Source organism: Poecilia mexicana, unplaced genomic scaffold (assembly GCF_051168715.1).
Source record: "Poecilia mexicana isolate PSO_F unplaced genomic scaffold, ASM5116871v1 scaffold_17, whole genome shotgun sequence".
Lineage (NCBI taxonomy): Eukaryota > Metazoa > Chordata > Actinopteri > Cyprinodontiformes > Poeciliidae > Poecilia > Poecilia mexicana.
This window is the reverse complement of record NW_028263386.1, coordinates 12103562-12123119: the sequence shown is the minus strand read 5'-3', so window position 1 is coordinate 12123119 and position 19558 is coordinate 12103562. Positions and strand designations below refer to the sequence as shown.

General features: G+C 35.6%; 1 protein-coding gene across 1 annotated transcript in view; it reads right to left on the bottom strand.

The window, feature by feature from the left end:
- pth1r (parathyroid hormone 1 receptor) overlaps positions 1-19558 on the bottom strand; it is a 65079-nt gene that overhangs the window by 21273 nt on the left and 24248 nt on the right. Inside the window, exon 2 of the mRNA XM_088014479.1 lies at positions 5720-5822. Coding sequence (XP_087870605.1) covers positions 5720-5822 — 103 coding nt within the window. The remainder of the gene's footprint in view (positions 1-5719; positions 5823-19558) is intronic.

The window sequence follows — 19558 nt, the reverse complement described above, 5'->3', positions numbered from 1 at the left end:
TAGAGAACAGATTACACAAGTGGAATAATTAGATGACTGGAAGGCAATTGGTTGTACTCAATTTTATGTAGAGGTATGAATGCAAAAGATTTTGACCACAGCTGTATGCCACAGGTTTTGGATTTTCATAGCTGGAACATTTTAAAAGCCATGTGCTGTTTTCTTTCCGTCTCATTTCACGTCTGTAATTCTATACAATGTTAATAAAATACATTAAAGTTTGTGGTCATATGTGAAAAATTTCTAACAGTATAAAACCCTTTTGCAAGGCAATAAACATAAGTTGAAATATCAGAAACTAGCGATAATCTCTATCAGGGATTAAAGATGAAAAATCCAGGCAGATGCATCCTATGTGAAAGCCACAGGGAGCAGAAGGGCCACAAAGAAACATGACTAAATAAGCCTCTGCACTTCTCGTACCACCAACAGATTAAAGAACTGGCTGATATCAAGAAATCCTTAAAGTGGATTGGAAAAGTTGTACTAATAGACGCGATGGAGGCAATGACCTTGGTACATAAATGTGCAGAACCCAAGAACATTTTTAGAGATCTCTGCTCATAGGGAAAAACCTTTGGATGACGAACATAGCCCTCAAGTTTCCCAGTGATCTGGTAGAGAACCCTGAGGTTCAAGAGAGGAAATAATTTCCAAATGTCGAGTGCTAGGACTTAGCCAGGTCATCAGAAAGCAAAAGCAATGTTTTTACAGGAATTTATCAGAAGATCTTACAAGTCTACATAACTTTGTACTATAAAATTAGAGCAGAAGTTTTTTTCCTGCCTTCCACTTTAAGTAACTAGAAAATGCCAGATGTGGCTTTTAAAATCAAATGAAGCAAAGTCAGAGCAATTCATAAACCATTATCTTGGGAGAAAAACAAAACAAAATAAAAAATAAAAAATGTAATCACGTACTTTAAGCAAGCATGTAGTTTGTGTTCATCCAGGCATATGCCACAAGCTCGTCAGAGAAATGTTTTTCTGGTCATTAAGGAAACATGCTTAGTCTAATTTCTGTTTTGTTTTTAAACTGACATGTTCAACCTTCCAAAAGAGGTCAGAAAGCAGACACATACATGCCAGATGAATCACAAACAGTGTAGCACAGAATCATTGGGTATGCAGGGTCAGCTCTCGTATACCGATGCTCTGATGTACCCTGAAACCAGAGCCTCCAGCATTAAACAGAGCTTCTGTCAGGATATTACTGCAACGTCTACTTATTTCACTATGTGAAAGGAGTGTATTATGTATTATGTTTTATGCTTTGTGTGTTTTATGTGTATTAATCATACTCAAACATTCCTTTCTATTAATTATGCTTTTAGGCTTTGAGTTAATGGAAACATGATATCTAATTTCCTAGAAGTTTAGAAGATTATATCGGCCACCTAAATAAACTGTTTATGACACAGCAGTGTCATCTAAATGTAATAATAGTTTCTAAAAGGTTGTTATTTTTAAAATATATGTTTAATATGACCAAAAAAAAAGCCTAATCAGAACACCTATTCTAATTTATAACAGACACTATAGGTTCCCTGTCCATTTATTTAGTGCTGAACCTTCTTCCTGCCTGCTTTTGTTTCTTCCACCACAACCCATGCCACTAACAATTATTTCCAATTTTCTTTAAAATATGCCATGTTATTGGAAGCCGAAAACTAGTGCTCAAAGGCTGTTACCGAGATGCCTGTCAAATGGCATCATCCAAGGGCCTGATCTGGGATTTTCACATGCAACTCGCAGGTTTACAGAAAATGGTTCAGGAAGGAAAAAATGGGGGCAAAAATGCTTTGTTGGTGTCAGAAGTCAGAGAAGAATGAGCATGCAGGTTGGAGATGATAGAAACACCACAGCAGCTCAGAAAACCAGTTATAATAACCGAGGCATAAAAGCCCAACATGTCAAAACCTAAAGCAAAAGGGCTACAGAAGCAAAAGTTCATACTCCGGTACGAGCAGGAAACTAAGAGTACACAGCTCACACAGGTCCAACAAACATTCCTAATATTACAGAAATTTCAATTTTAGCTGTACATTTCAGATACCAAGAATTTGATGTAAACTTCATTAAAATATTGTGCTTCGTATCTACGGTTCAGGCTGTTAGTAATGCTTTAATAGCATGTGGTGCAATTTTTACTTTGAACACTTTTAGCTGCTTAGAACAAATTGAGCATTGTTCAAATGCTGCAGCCTGCCAGAGTACTGCTGCTGACCATGTTCCTCTCTTTATGACCACAGTGTCCGCATCCTATATTGTCTGCCTCCAGCAGGATATCATGTCACGTAGCTCAATCCAATAAAGCACTTCCAGGACTTTATAGAACAGAAGATTTGCATCATTGATGTGCAATCGACAAATCTGCAGAAAGTGCTGTGTGATGCTGTCACGTCAGTATGGATTAAAATCTGGTTCATTTAGATTTTAAGCATTTTTCTTCTGTTATGGTCAGATTTGAAGTCGTTAGATTCAGAACTATTTTTCCCGACAAATGGAGATATGGTTAAAGCTTTGATATAATCTACCAGCCAGGAGTCATTGCTGTGCAGTAAACTGCTTCACCTATGACACTAAGTAGCATAATGGATTGCACTTATATGTCTTTTAAACTAGATTTTCTTTTGTACTCCAATAAACACATCTATTTAGAGAGCGATGGTACGCCAAGCCTGGTATGTAAAAATAATCCATCTAGCCAACCATGGTCTACCAGCTTATGCTTGAAGGTTTACAGAGGATAAATTTCCCTTTGGAAATTTTGAGAGATAAATTGAACTAATAACATTCAGGTCCTTGGACTGGGAACAAGCTTATGCCTGGCTCACACAGCAAGATTTTCAACAATCTTAAAAATGCCCTAATTGTCAGAATGGCTCTTAAAATAATCTTAGACGATTATCTGTTGGAATATCTCAACATATTCCTGCTGTGTGCTAAGAGTGATCTGATCCGCGACGGCTCCGATCTAAAATTGGGGAAATTTGACATGCTCGATTGTCCTGGCCCAATATTGCAGTGTGTGGAGTGTCCCCCTGTCGACAAACAAGAATGCAGCCTGTTGAATGTGATGTGTAACCAATGAGAAAGCGAGGTGACAGAGACACAGAGAAAATAAGTAATTACTATCGCACAACAGACAGTATAGTCTCTTTCTATTTTTTCTCTTTATGTCACAAACTTATTACCATTGCTTCTTTCCTGTCAGTCATGTTTGTTAACTCTGAATTTATGTTTGACCTCAAGAGGTTTTGCGAGAATTCCCATCTGATATCTGAATGTTGGTGAGTGAAATCGGTTTAAGTGGAATGTGTTGCTCCTGCAATCAGTCGATTGCAGACAATTTTAAAATTTAGCCTTGTGATTCAGGCAGTAAATACCCAGAGAGACGCCACATATGCAAACTTCTTGCAGAAAGACACCAGACAGATTTTTTTTTTTTTTTGCATTTTTTAATGCAGGTCTCTGTTTAGCACGCAGGTATTCTCTTGCAAATTATTTAGAAGAAAACTAAAAAATTATCTGTACCTGACTGGTTAAATAAACTGACATATGCAATCTTTGTCAAGATTGTACAAAATGTAATGGTACCCGGAAGCTTGTTTTTAAAATGGTATATGCTGGAGGCTGATAACAGACGAACATCACTTGAAATGCCAAAATAGATTAAGAACATTGGCGTTCATATGATAAACAGATTGATCAAAGAATCTTTACATTTGACAGACTATGTGTGGATCTTTGAACACTTGGAACAAGCTCTCCACAACTTTCGGCTTTACTAGTAAAGGTCAGTGCAAAACAGTTTATCATATTAACAGTTTATGATGAATATGATGTTTAAATATTCAACATACATATATACATTTCACGTCAAATAACTTAAGTTAACTTTCATACACTAGTCATAGACTACTACAAAAAATATAGATAATTGACTGCAGCTAAGCAACCAATGTGAGGCCAGTAAGAGTTTTTTCTTTCTTTTTATTTTCTTGACAATTTTGAAAATTGATGCATTGTCACATATTTCTTTTATTTTTTATGACATGTTCCAACTTTGTCTAAAATATTGGTAAATTTTAATGTTGAATTTTATATGTCTACTGGCTCCACTGGGATCAGAAGTGGGTAAAATCTCATAATAATTAAGAGTAAACATTACTTTCATCAATTTTGAAAGTAATGTTCAAAATTAATGAACATTTTACATCAATTTCATTACATCATTACATTTTTAGAAAGAAATGTCATTTTTTCTAAAAGAAAAAAAACATCAAAACCAACAGATGATAAAATAATAAATGATAAAATGCCTATTAAAACACAAGACTACCAATACAGTTTATATACACTTTATTCTATAGGTTAGAAATGGATTTGAGGTTAACTTTATTTTTATTTTTTTCCAAGTTTATGTAACTAATACAAGATTTATTGGTTTTAAGACTATATATACACATCAGCTCAAAAAGATGTTGTTCAGTTGCTAAAGTTCTCAGTGTAAGCATGACTTTTTAAATCTAATATAAGATTCATGGGGTTTTATGAAAACCATGAAATGTTGGGTAATACCCCGGAAGGAATGTGACCACAGGGGAGAGTCAACAATAGCTTTTTTTTTTTTTTTTTTTGGAGAATGGTATGTTTTTAATTATATGTTTCATTTACAAAGAATATCGTTTTGAGGGTCAAAGAATTTAATGCCGACCTCATTATTCTGAGGTTTCAAATATAGTATTACAAATGACTTGGTTGTAAAACCCTTAGTCTTTGCTGAACAATCAGATGATAATAATGCAGCAACCACCGATGCAGCAGAAGATGAGGTCTGGTGGAAAATGTTCTTCTCTGGATGGCCATAAGCACAAATACACTAGAGGATCGACTTCAATTTCAGTTTCAGGAAAGGCAGAGGGGGGGAAATGCAAACAAGGGGATATCATTTATAAACCATATAACTGCTGGGCAAGTTCTAAGATGACTTTTGGATTTGGATATTGGTACATATTGGAAAATGTTGTTTAACTTATTCCAAAAATATTTGTCAGCCAAAAAATTGAAAAATGCCAAGGTGGCTGTTGAAAAGAGTTTAGGTTCGCACAAAAGCCTGTCACTTGTTCCACTTCTCCCAGAAAGAGAGTCAGTGCTCTATCCAGATCAATGATGTATTTTTGAATTGAATTTTAGCTGAATTAAAGAAGGCTGCTGTTTCTCGGGACTACTGTTGAGCCTCTTCAGATGAAGAGGCAACAAAGGATTTTACATAAATCAAGAAAATTATGAACAATCCTCTTCATGATAGAGTTCCTTCTGTCGGAAGCTTCTTCAAATTTGTTGTAATACGGAACATTACAGGAGATTTTTCCTGCTCTGGAGTTGGCATGGAGATGAATGACATGAAATTATAATTCTTAGTAATTGCAGATAATCATCCGTCTTGTAACTATACATACAAATGAACATATTGTCATAATGTGCAACAGCACAGCTAACAGTGCCTACGTAGCGTATTCATAATGGCTTCTACAGCAACATAAGAAAAAGAGCAACGCTTTGCATTTCATTTTTGGATAGGAAAATATTAGCATCAGGAGATATTTAAATGTAGAAAAATGGATCTGAACCCAAAAGCATATAGAGGTTTGATAAAATGAAGATACTCACAGAAGGATCAGAAACCCAAAAGCAAAGAGCCAGACTCTACTCACCGGGTATCTTACCCCTTGACTTGATGTTATCTTCACATTTTTTCTTAGCTTCGACCAACAGGTCAATCTGCTCCTCTTTTGTCAGCACATCATCTGCATAAACCTGCAAAAGAGAGCAATGAAGAGGACTTAGTAAAGGAAGAACTCTAACACTAAGTACTACCGGTGTGGAAAATCTTGTGGAAAATAGCTTCTACAAGAAACATAAAGATTATTTTGAAATATTAAAAAAAAAAAAACACAAAGTTAACAGGAGACCAAAAATCTGTACATTTAAACCGTTGATATTTATATTTTACAAATTCACCAAATGTTTCTAAATAATCCATGTTGAATTACCTTAGAAAACCAACTAATGTTAAAGTGAGTGAGGCATTTTATTAAAACTGATAATTGCAAGGAACCTTGAATGGGAGCAGGTGCAAATTTTTATCTGCAGTCAGTTATTTATGCGTTTCTTTTATCTGCTCTTTCTTGGCTCTGCAGCAAGTCAGACCAAATCACAACCACCCTTGCTACAAACCAAATCAAAACCAAGAACCTTTGAATTTAAGTGACCAAAACAGGAAGACAGAATCACTGCTGAAGCATTAGGCTGACAGTCCGTCCTGCTAAGTAAGGATCTATAGTAGGGATGGGCAATATAGTTTATCATTAATCAGAAAACGTGCTATTGGAATAAGAAATATGAGTTACCTTTCTAACAGTAAACTGACTGATATTTACTAACCCAAACAAAGTAAGATGGGGATTGTTGGAATTGTTATTTTTACGGTTTTTTTCCCTACGATTTGTTCCATAAGGAGTTTAAATTAAATGTCAATATACTTCATATTAACACGTGGCGACCGGATGTTTGACAGCCTCCTCAGTCTCCTGAAGGCCAGATTACAGTGACCACATAGAAGGACAAATCAAAGGGAGTCCAGTGCTGTATTTATTTCTGTCTTTGATGCCATAAAGAATAAATATGGAAATGCCCTATCAGACAGACTCTTCCTCTTGGATAAACAGTGTTCACATGTTGTTTATTGCTGCAGCTTGTGTTGTGGTTGCTGTGTCCGCTGTTTCTGTGTGTGCATGATGAAAGTCAAAACTGACAACATGTATTCCTAAAAGCTTTTTCACAGTTATGCATTTTGAGCTTTTGAGCTATGTAATGGCGATTGACGTGGAGCCTCAGGTGCGGTTTTCCAGTCAAGGAAACATTTTTCATTCTAATGGGTTACACTGACTGACTTGCTGTTTGCTCGCGGATCACTTGTAGGCAGTGACAAATGTGACTGCTTTGTAGGCAGCAACATTCATTTCTAACAGAGCGTGACAAGAAAGGTTGAAATAAAAACATAAATATGATCACCGGGTGCTGAAGATTAAAGGACAGATAAGAACAAATGAGTATACTTTTTAATATTGCTGTTTCAAGACTTTTTTTCATTTTGTTTGGAGGGCAAAGGTAACGTTTCCACACAGAGCAATGGAAATAAGAACCTCTGTGTTGCATCCAAAGTCTGGGGAAATTGTTGAAAATAGTTTAGAGAAAATTCATCCTTAAAAAGATAAAGAGAATTTGTATTTAAGACATAGCTAAAACAAGAATAGGAAAATAATTTATTTAGGAAAATGAACAGGGATAAAATGTATATTGGAGATGCATTAAAGTCAATTAGTTTAAAATTGTGTAGGTTAAACTAAACACACTGAAGCCTTAGAGTGTCATTCAAAAGCATGATTACCAGTTAAACTGATAGAGCAGCACAAAGTAGTACAGCTTAAGTAAGTGGAAGGATAATTACTCTTAGCTTTCAAAATGTTTTACAAATAAAAATACATTAACACTCATCAATCCTGAACCAATACATTCTAAAACCATCTCTTCTTTGAATTTGAGCCGGAAGTCTTTAGGGGTCTACCTTGACAACCTTTACCAGCATTGATGATCTAGAGTCTGAGACTGAACTTTTGGTCCTTTCTATTATGCATAATAGCTCAAACCCATACAGGATGGTGGGCAGCTGTAAACATTAACCCGGAATAAGCTTCAGGTATTTCACCATCAACTCTGACCAATTTTCGAACAAAACCTCCCCACAGCACGATGCTCCCACCAACCCGTTCTGGAGTGAGAATTGTGTGTCCAGGTAATTGGCAGTACTAGTTTGCCACTACATAGAGATTTGTGGACCAAAATGTAAACTTTTAATCTAGTTTGACCAAAGCTACTGGAAACAAATGCTTACATAAATGGCTCTAATACAAGTTTCTGGTTTTCATCTTCTACATGTTTGCAGTGTTCCTCACATGCGTTATAGAAATATCTTACGGCTTTCTTTCAAGGATGTCTTTCTTCTTGCTACTGGGGACAAATTTGAAGTGCATTTACTAATAGCTGCCCTGTGAATTGATTCTCTCCCAACTCAGCTATGGAGCTACAGAGCTCCTCCAGAGTTGCCATAGACCTCTAAGCTACTCCTTACATAACTGATCCCCTTGGCCAGTCTATCACTTTACACCGATAGCCATGCATTGGAGGGTTTTCAGTTGGGCCAAGACTTTCAGTTTTTGGCTGGTTAATTGAATAGTGCTCCATGCACTATGTGATTGTTTTATAACCTAAGTAAGCTTTTCACTTTGCAATTTTCCTAACTAGTGTGGTTTTGTTTTGTCTTTATTAGGTCTAGGCCAGAATGACAATAACATTTCACTAAAAGCACAATAAATTGCTTCTATTTTATGATAGAAATATAGCTTTACACCAATGTGATTGTTTGCATCAACAGAAAATTAAAGAAAAATCCTCCAGTCGTTCCAACATTTTCTCAGGAAACTCACAAAGAGGTTTTTAAACCATAAGCCAAGAAAATAATGATTGAAAATTTTAGTGGTTTTTGAAACCAGAAAGCTTTAAAGCCTTGGTGTTCCTTGATACCTGCAACTATGTGCTACTTTTTCTTACTCCCGAACACGCATTACAAATAAAATACACAGAAAGTTCTGGGCAACAGAATAAAAGGTGGATAAGTTGAAGTGGTAGAATTAGAAGACACTGTATGTGTAGAAGATATTTAAAAAAAGTTGGCATTGGTAAATTTCTGTTTGTTTTCTGTCCTTCAGATTGCCAAAATAAATACATTAAATGCGGTGGAACCCTAAGTACATAAATTGAACATCACTCTCACCCTTCATATCCAAATAATATCCTGATTTGGATGTAAAATGCAAGAATTCTGGAATATCTATCTATATTCTGCAAAAATAAAATATTTGACAATTTGGGAACAAGGACTGGCATGAATTGCTCTTAAAGCGAGTCTCAGATTTTTGCAATCTTTACATAAACTACAAAAATACCAAGCTCTTGTGGGTTTTCTCCATACAAACCCACAATACCTCAATCCATCAATATTTTCATTTGCTTTCTGTGCAGAAATAAGGATGTCCAGTCTGGGAACTGAATAAGGCTACAGAATGAAGACGTTTATGGCTTTGCATGGTAAACAACCACAGATGGAACAACATCTGACCACAGGCGAACAAGGATAGATACAACCTGTTTACTGGAATAACTATGCCAATATAGAATATTCCACTGACAGCTCCTGAGACATTACCTCAATTTTCACCTCAGTAACTTCCCAATGGTGCTTTAGGTGAAAGTTCAGTCAATTAATGACCAGCTACAGATAGTGAAATGATTCACACAGCAAGAATGATTTCACTATTTGTAATAAGTATTTTACGACCATCAGATGGAACTCTTGTTGGGAATTAAGCTGAAAGTACAATCAGAAACTGTGAACAAAAGTACATTTTCTTTTTTTCTTTTTTTTGGTAAAAACAACAAAAATAGATTTTTTTTTTTTTATAATTTATCCTCAACCATGAGGAAGTAGAGTATCATTTGCAAATTCAGGAGGAGAATCCTGGGTAATAAGTATGCCCTCAGATTATTTCTGAAAACTATTCCTCCTGCGCTGGCCAGAGTCCAAACCTCCAAGGCAAACAACTTTCACTGGGAGAAACATGAACATTCTTATTTACTGTATTTGATTCAAAACACAGTCTCTTTTTGTTGACCACTTTTGGGTCTGTGCCAGTATAAAAAAAAAAAACTGAAAAAATATACATCATATATCTGTGTGTTTTCCATCACCAGTCTCGAATATAAACCACAAGTTTGTTTCTCTATGCAAACTGCAGCATGACGACTTCAGCTGCAATGCTCTGCAAGAAAATGAGGCAGACGGCAGAAATGTATCCCGGCGGCTCTGTCAGTGTCGTGCCACTTAAGTTTAATAACTAATTTAAAAAATAAATGAAGCTACATTTGGATTTCAGTTTCCTTGGGCATTTGGTCACTTTGGGTGGTTTGTAGAGTGAATGTAAAGTGAACAGCTTCACTCTGCGTGTGTTAATTTCAGAAGAAGTTGGGGAAAAAAAGGATGAAAGAAGATTTTCTTTTAACTTGTTGAACACCAAAAATGAAGTCATATGGATAGGCGCCATTCAAACGCAGAGCAGACGTTGGGTTTCTGCTACATTGCTAGCAAACCCTCATTGTGGATTGACTTTTGCTTTTCTTTTCTTCTTCTTCTTCTTTTCTTTCTTTTTTTTTTTTTAATAAAAAGTCCTGGTTAACCAGAGTCATTTCCTGAAATGCTGAGCAGTGAATCAGAGAGTTAAATGCTTTGTGAGGTAGATTTTTTTGTAGAGAGCACAAAACAAAATCTAGATAAGGCAGGAAGTTAAAACAGACCACAAAAACCACACAGTTCTGAAATAATTATCTACAGTCAACAGTCAACTCTTGGTTCCTCTTAATGTGGAACAAAAGGCACAGCAGTCTTGAGGAACCCATCATTACCCGTTCTGACTGAAAACAAGACTTTGATGTAGGTCAGTCTTCCTAAATCCTGTCTTAAGGAGGATTTTATACAGCATGACGACCCCACTATTAAATGACTTACAGTAGCTGTCAGAATATGGCTGTGTTTGAACATATTTGGGACACATTTCTTGTTATGTGCATAATGGAGGTTTTGTCAATGCACAAAGTCATCTCAACGCTCAATAGTGACAAAAAGGTTTCGAAGCTGCAAAGAGCAACTAGATTCTGTAGCAAGGATTTCCTCCAATGTGAAGGCATCCATCCATCCATCCATCCATCCATCCATTTATTCAACATAAGATTAAGCATAAACATAGACATCAGTCTTGCTTCTAACATTTTCTGTTCTTTCTAGCTAATCCCACTGGCCAGTAAACAGACTAATCTTTCTTTACTAAGGAGATTAGAGCAGAGTTTACTAGAGGCAAGGATGTCTATCTATCTATTATGCTATCCTATCACTACTCATGAACAAGTAATTGATATACTTGAACTCCTGTACTTGAGACCCCACTCTGACCCAGAGGGAGCAATTGCAATGTGGCTCAAGGCTGGTGAAGGCACCCTAAGGAATCAGTAATTTCAAAGTAATAACTTTGTTTCAAACTGTAAAAGATAAGGCTTTTCTTTTTTTTCTTTTTTTCTTGTTCTGAATGGCTGTGTTTATGAGGGGAATATTGCTGTGGATTTCTAATGACTGGTTTTCATTTCAAGACAAACATCACTCTGTAATTAAGCAATTCATGAATTGTCTTGGTATGCAATGATTATTAAGACAAAGAATTAACACACACATTGCTGTACTGCATTGCTTTCTTGTTCTGAAAGCATAAACTCTTAGATCACAACAGTGTGACTAGAAACACAGCTCATACTAATGTCTATATTTCAAAAAAGCCTTCGAATAAGAAACCTCTCTGTTCACTGATTGTCCAGTGGGAATAAGTTATTAGGGAAAACTTAGCTATAAGGTTGAAATTTTATTTTCCAGATCACACCTCATCACATGGATGATAAATAATGCTCTAATAATATTTACTCTGGTTGCCATGAAGAGCTTCTTTTATGCAAATACAGCTGAATGTTTGTTTTATGTACTTGTTTTGGTCATCTGCCATTCTTTACACCATAGGCTAACATTCACTTCCTTGTTGTTGGCATGCATCCAAAGTCCTGTCCCAAGGGGTATTGGACTTTCCACCTAGAACTACGTTTTATTTTTTCTTCAGAAAATTGTTGGGACTAGTAAATTACAACTGTGCTGAAACTACTTTTTACCCGTCTGTCCCACTATCTGGAAAAAAACATGAATATGTTACTTCTGACATATTGTACCACATGAATGTTTTAGCGGATGAGGTCCCTGGATATTCTAAACTCTATGAGTCAGTGCCACTCCTCTTCAACTGTGCAATTTACATTTGATGATAAAAACCACAAACCACAAGACTGGTTGTCCTTTGGAAATGCCTCCAAACCACATTCTGACTTGAAGCAGCATTTAGCTCCTAATTATACCCTGCTTTGGTCGTAAGCCTAAAGAACAGCACTTTTGTCCCAGATGGAAACATTGTGTGCGTGTGTGTGGGTGCATGTGTTTGCGTGTACTTGTATATGCGACTTATAGAGGTCCACTTTCACAGTATTTACCAACAAAGGGAGGTGATCTGTGGAAAGTAAATGACCTAATCCTCACTACTTTTTTTTTTTTTGCACTTCTACTCTGCTCAATCAGTTAGACTTAAAGGTATGGTGTGAATTAAGTTTTGGTTAGGATTAGGAATAGACTAGTAATGATTAGGGTTGGGAAAAATGCTTGGATTAGGCATAAATGCAGTTGCTAAAATGAATGGAAGTCAATACAAGGTCCTCAGTTTGTACAGAAGTTCAAAGATGTGTGCATTAGTGTGCGTGTCTGAGTGTGTGTGTTTAAACAGACAAAGCACATAGCTTCGACTGCACTGTTCTCTAAAATTATAAGAGGATAATTTTTGCATTATGTAAGCAAGTAAGGGCTGTCGCTCCTGTGCAGCAGATCAAATGCAACATTTCAATTTCCATCAAAAGCTTAAAACTACAACATGTTATGCAACATTCAGATGCTTTGGACATTTTTAAAAAAATATTAATGACTATACTAAGACAACTAAAAATACAGATAGTAGTTGGGGGTTAGGTGGTTCCAATGTTAGGACCACTAGTTTCAATAAATGCCAGTGCTTATGTGAAATACAGTGCCTTGCAAAAGTACTCACACCCCTTGAATATTTTCACATTTTATCACATCACAACCAAAAACGTCAATGTCTTTTACTTGAACTTTACATTTTAGATGAAAGGATACATGTTTTTAAATTTCTTAACAGATAAATCCCAGAAAAATGTGGCACGCATTAATGTTTAGTCCTCTATTACTCTGATACTGTAAATAAAGTCACCACCACCAACCGCCTGCAGAATTCACCCAATTAGTAAATAGATTCCGTCTGTCTGCAATTTATTCTCAGTATAAACAGTTATTCAGTGAAGGTTTCAAAGATTTGATAGAGAGAATTAGTGAACAAACAGCACCATAAAGACCAAGAAACACAACACACTGGTCAGAGGTAAAGCTGTGGAGAAAACAATAGCTCATAAAACAGTCTTGCCAAACTTTAAACATCCGATTAGCTCTGAGAATCCCTAACCTTTGAACATCTTTGAATCCATTTCCTAATTCAAAAATAGAAAATTATGGCACAAGTTCCAACCAGAGCTGGACTGCATGACAATCGTTGCTGTAACATAAATTTTGTAAGACAATCTCAGAAATGAAAAGTAGTAGTATGGTAAGATATTACCAAATACTACTAAGTGCCTATGGTGCTTTGAGTGCCTTGCAGGTAAATTACTTATGTCAATAACATTATTTGCACATAACAGACTTTCACTGACTTGATGTCTATTTTGTATTGGTCAAGATGGCAATCTTCAACAAGATTGGTGGGAAACATATGACGAGGCAAAAGAAACAAGAGAATAAGAAAATTCAGGATTAACTGTAATAAATATTGCCATGTTTGCAATTACATGTTGCCCTGAAATTGTCTGCCAACCAAAATATGACTGCCCAACTAAACTGCCAGGAAAGGAGAACAAGAGGACCATGGTAATGTAAAACATATTCATTTGTTAAAATGTCCCATTCGAAGTTCACGCATAAATCCAATACACCATCTGTAATAAGACAAGAAATATTTCTCTTTACAGACGTTTTCCATCTAATCTGCCAAAGTTTGAATTATTTTCCAAAGACGAATGGACAAAAAATTCACTTTAGATTTGCAAAACAGGCAGAATATATCCTGAACATTAGGGCAGCTGGAATATCTGTGAACGGCTCTACAAAGTGTTGGCTCAGGAGAGGTGAAATGCATGCCACGCTTTTGAGATTTATTTTAGTAAACACATGCAAACCACATATAATTTTTCATTATTTATTTTCTTTTATTTTTTGTTTGATCCATTGCATAAAATATAAACTGTTTTGATGAAAGTGAACTTTATGATTTTTACATTCACTTTTATCAACTCACTACTGTCACTGAAAATCTTTATTAAGCTCTTCTAAAGGCAAAGCCATCTGATTTGTAATCCTGACACACAGTCAGCAAAGCAACTCCTTCCCTGCATAGACTGTATCAGCTTCATATTTTATTTTGACATGAAAAAAAGAAGGGGTACTGATGATAATTGAATGCGAACCGATATCGAGTCCATTCTGCATACAAATCTTTTGGCCTATTCAGCCCTTGTTCTGAATTGTGTTGCACTGTGTTAATTAACCCTAATGTAACAAAGTGTAACTGACTGAGAAAAACTAAAACAAAGTATTTTACCAAATGTAATTTGATGCCATAGCAACAAACTTAGAGGAACTCTTTCAAAAGTGATAAAACTCAACTATTGCACCATCAGCTGTAAATGATGAGAGTTGAGCTCCACATTGCAATCAGCGATGAAAACGTTTAAACATTAAGAGGTGAAACATGTAGAGGGCACCACTCCAATCAACCATTTCTCCTCTGTGAGGCAAAGGAATCAATTATCCCTCAGTCTGTTAAAACTAGGACAAGGACACTCTTTCTACAACACCCCCTGATTGTGACTGCCTACTAAATAAAGCAACTCCATTCTAGACTAATTAGGCACCACATAATTATTCAAGGTGTCTCTTACTCGTTGATAATACTGCACCCCTCTGTTTTTCATGTTTAAGCCCAGTGTTGTCCAGATGGTCACCTTGACTGTAGCACTTGTGAGAAAAGACATTTCAGTGTCCTCATGACGAATTTAGTGAACCCCTTAACCGTCACCCTTAAAACCCACACATGTACGTCAATGGGTCCATGAGGACTCCAGTGTCCTCATGACAGGTAATGTTATGAACAAGTAGACTGTGATGAAAATGTTTTCTAAACCAAGACGGGGAAGATTAATAATTGACACTTAAGATGGTAATACACTGAACAACAAAAGAGCATTTAAGCATAGTGAGAAGATCAAAAGGGTACTAAGGTCCTCCACTGAGCTTCAGACACCAACTAGTGCTACACAGAAAGGATAAGAAAACTGGACAACTCAGAATTTGAAAAGATATATGTAACACTGTTTTCTTGAATAGTGTTTGTAAAATAATTTTACAAATTATTTTACAAATGATGAGTTAAAGAAAGCTGTTGATGTGTGGATGGCACTTGTGCCCATTATGCTTTATTGTTTTGAGTTTCATTTTAATTATTACTTTTTTTTAATCAACTCCTTAACTGTCACCATCAAAATGCTGACATTTAAGTCAATGTGTCCATGAGAACACCAGTGTCATCATGAAAGTTAAGGAGTTCAACAAATTGCTTGGTAACTTTTCTTTTACTTTTTTTGTTTGCAATGTTATTCCGGTGCTAAAAAACTGCAGTAAAATCTGACCAGGATAAAAAAAACTCTATGAACATCAACTATGGATTCATAACTGAATGAATCCATAGTTCATTCAGAAAACGTTTAAACATTAAGAGGTGAAACATGTAGAGGGCACCACTCCAATCAACCATTTCTCCTCTGTGAGGAGAAATCAGTTATGCTGATCCATAACTGCTGATCAGTTATGGATCAGCATTTAGTGGCTATATTTCAATCTTTAAAGAATGATATGTAACTCTACCAAAGGATTTGCTAGATGATATAGGCAGGAGGCAAGCAAAACAAATACAAAGTAAATGTTAACCATGACAGAGAGGATGGACTGAGGCACTGTCAAAGAAGGATGTTAATGATGTTAATATATCTGATCAGAATAGATACATAAAAACCACAAATGCAAGATAAAAAAAAACTTTTCTAAGAGTTTTTGAAGTAGATTTTAATCACTTTTATTATTTTCTGCTACTTACAACATAAAGCAACACGAGTACAACAAGCTTATATTCACTGGGTATTTATTCAGACTATCTGCCCCGGTGTCTGGACTGATGTCAATTGCCAAAAAGACTTGCCAGTAAAATGAAAAAATAAATAATAAATAAATAAATAAACGTAATAAGTGTGGAGAATTATACTCACATAGATTCCAGAAAAAGAATCAGATTTTTTAGATGGAAATAACTCCATATAATTTTTTATTTTTTTATTTTTTTTGCAAATAAAAAGTGCATTTCTATTTCACCAGTCAGCTTTGCAAAGCAACATGTTGACAAGGGACAGAACAACTGTGTTCAATCTGGCACTTTCTTGGGTATCCCATTAAAAGGCTTTTAAACCACATGAACAGTTTTATGTTAGGTTTTAAGGTTTCCTGACATCAGTAAATAACCCTTGCCTGCATTATCAACTTGAATGTGTTTTGAGCCGAGTCACACAGAGTCTTATGCACTTTTAGTCTGTATAAACTTGGTTGTTTATTGAAAACTTGAAATCGGATAAGTCTATATGGATCTGTGTATATATTTAGGTGATGCATCTAAGATGCATTTTCCTGCATATCTACAAAAACAGTGGGGAAAATCTGTAAACTAAGTCACATTGTGATTTTTAGCCAATCCAGGGTCACAGGTGGCAATTTTCAGAATCAGTTTGCTTCTATATCACAGAAAATAACTTAATGACTTTATTACCTAGGTAACCAACCAACACAGACTATACCTCTTGCATTGTATCCTATCACAACAACAGTGGTAACATATGAATGTTAAACATCTCCGGGGTGCACTCAGAGCTCGAATAAGCATTTTCTCTTTTATTGCTCCCAATGGACTGAACTGCTCAATACCTTTACCTTGGAAACACGTCTGCAGAACTGCTTTACATAATAATTTCTTAGAATAATAAACATGTTTTTTGCACTACAGACATACCAAGTTTGCATTTATTTTACTAATTCTCTTGTATAAGCATTTTCTGTCTTATGAATAACAACATGTACAAGGTTTCTGTACAGTTATTTCCCTTTGGAGTCCTGGGGATGAAATCTTTTGTTTCACCAAAACAAGAGATTTTGGCTTAATCTTCAGACCTTTTTGTCTCAATTAAATTAATGGAAAATAAAATAAAATAAAATGAAAATAATTCTCCAACAAAGCTTGCAGACCTCCTTAAAATACAAGAACATTTCTCTGTCAAAGCATGCAGTATGAAATGCTCCAAAATGATATGCTAAGATATTTCTGGATCATAGCCCAGGCAAAATGTATGATAGATCATTAAGTGCATTTTAAGATTTAATTAGATAAATGTTGATGTAAATAGACAAGGATAAAGATGCTCAGGCATTTTTTTGTGTTAAGGAAACACAAACAGACATAAGATGTACTGAACACAGTGCGCTTCAATTGAGAAGACTGCGGTTGGTCTGTCAGCACCAGCTGTCAATTTCTCATGCAACAAGGTCACCGGTGCGTCTGTGCTTACACCACGTTTCTGTTTGACTGAAAATTGCTTCAAATCTCAGGTAAATGGAAGAAAATTATGTGCACAACATATAAATATTACCTCTTAAATTGTAGCAAAAGAGTAACTTATTATGAATATTTTTCAATACTTTCATAGCACAGGTTTTCAATGTTGGCCCTCAGAGCCCACTGTCTTTCATGTTTGTGTTTAATCACCTTTTTAAGTCAGGCGAGTGGAGTCAGGGAAACACCTAAAATATGCAGGACAGTGGGTGCTGCATGTTTAAACAGGATTAACACCAAAACGGGATTAAATCAAAACAAGAGCAAAATAAACTTCATGAACCCCAATAATAATACAGACATAGGCTAACATTTCTGCATAATAATTTAATTCTAGGTTTTGAAAACAAAATATTTTTAGTGCACATCTTACCAGGACTATAAGATTTTTGTAGTTTTTGTAACATGCTGTCATAAAACATGTATATTAGATAGAAATCTGATATTGGTGATCTTTACTATCCTTTGTGTAATGACTGTTTTTAGATATCGCTCAAATAAAATCTGTCTCTTGTATCTAATCTGTTACATTCTCGGAAGTGAAATTTCAATTTAAATGTAGCAAATTAACCACTAGCTCTTAATTACAATGTAGAAAATAGAACCGTGAATGGTCTCTCTTTAATTAGGAACAATCCGAAAATAGGCAGCAGTTTTTTGGTTTTTTTGTTTTGCATGCATGCTTCAATTGGAGAGCAACATCACATTAAAGATTGTAACAATGGGATAAATGTATTATTTATTAAAAACCTACATTCAAAACCTTCTTAGAACCATATAATGATGCGTTACATTTAAATATGACATATATCTCTGACTCTGACTTTGTTTAGTTTGCCTTGTTGCACACATTAAACAATCATTATACAATCTGATGATCTGAAACTCCGTAACTGAACCAATGCACCACTTAAATAAAACGTCTCTGTAAGATGGTAACGTTTTGATTTCTAAATATTAAGAATACACTAGACTGAACCAGCTCAGTCAACATATCGACACATTTTTTTATGTGTTTTAGTAATTAAACTATTTAAGGCAGTCTTTCCATGTATCTAACAGCTGTAACTGAAGACTGAAGCAACACACTCAAGGTAACGGTAAAAAGAAATTGAAATCAGCAATTGTCTTATGCACAACCTGCAAAACATTTCAAATAAATCCAAATTGTATTTCTGTCAGTCTGAATCAATACTATGTCTGAAACGCACATCTGTAATCTCCCCTCAGTTGGAACAATCAACATATTAAGATTTTATGCTCACTGGTTTGAGGTTTAAATGTAGTCACGTTAACATTTGCACCATAATTTGAATGAAAACTGGCAGAGATTTCCACTGGACTAAATATTTCTCCTGTATTACTTGGGAGTTTGTGAAATTCATCTTTAAACCCCATAAGCCTCGGAGTTTTGCAGTGAAACTAAGAAGGGTCTTATTAAGAAATCCAGCTTCCTCTCCGGCATAAGCAATGCGACTGGGGAGCAGTCCTGGTCAGAGTTTGAGCTGGGTCCAAATAATGTAAACAACTGGGTCACATGTGTGAAATACTACTCTTTCTGGCTGTGATAATTAAAGGATTCATTCAGAATGCTGTCTAAAATTGTCTTCCTATTGTATTAAAAAAAAAAAAAAAAAAAAAACTAAAGGCAAACTGAAAGATTATGGTATGAATACTTGAAATATAATCTATCCTTTTACAGTGGGGCTGGGGGTTGGGCCTGAGCTGGACTGTCCGTCTATGGGAAAAACCTTTGCATTGCAGAGAATTTTCACATGGCAACTTGAACAGAGCCAGTCTGGAATTCCAAACATATTGCCCAAAATGAAGGTCTCAGCACAATATTGATCCCACAAAAGACTCAAGGCTTTTGTTAATGTAATCCACTTGTTCCACACACTAAAACACTTTATTACCCCACAAATTTATAAAACTAAATACATCAAAAGGCACAATTTCAGACTA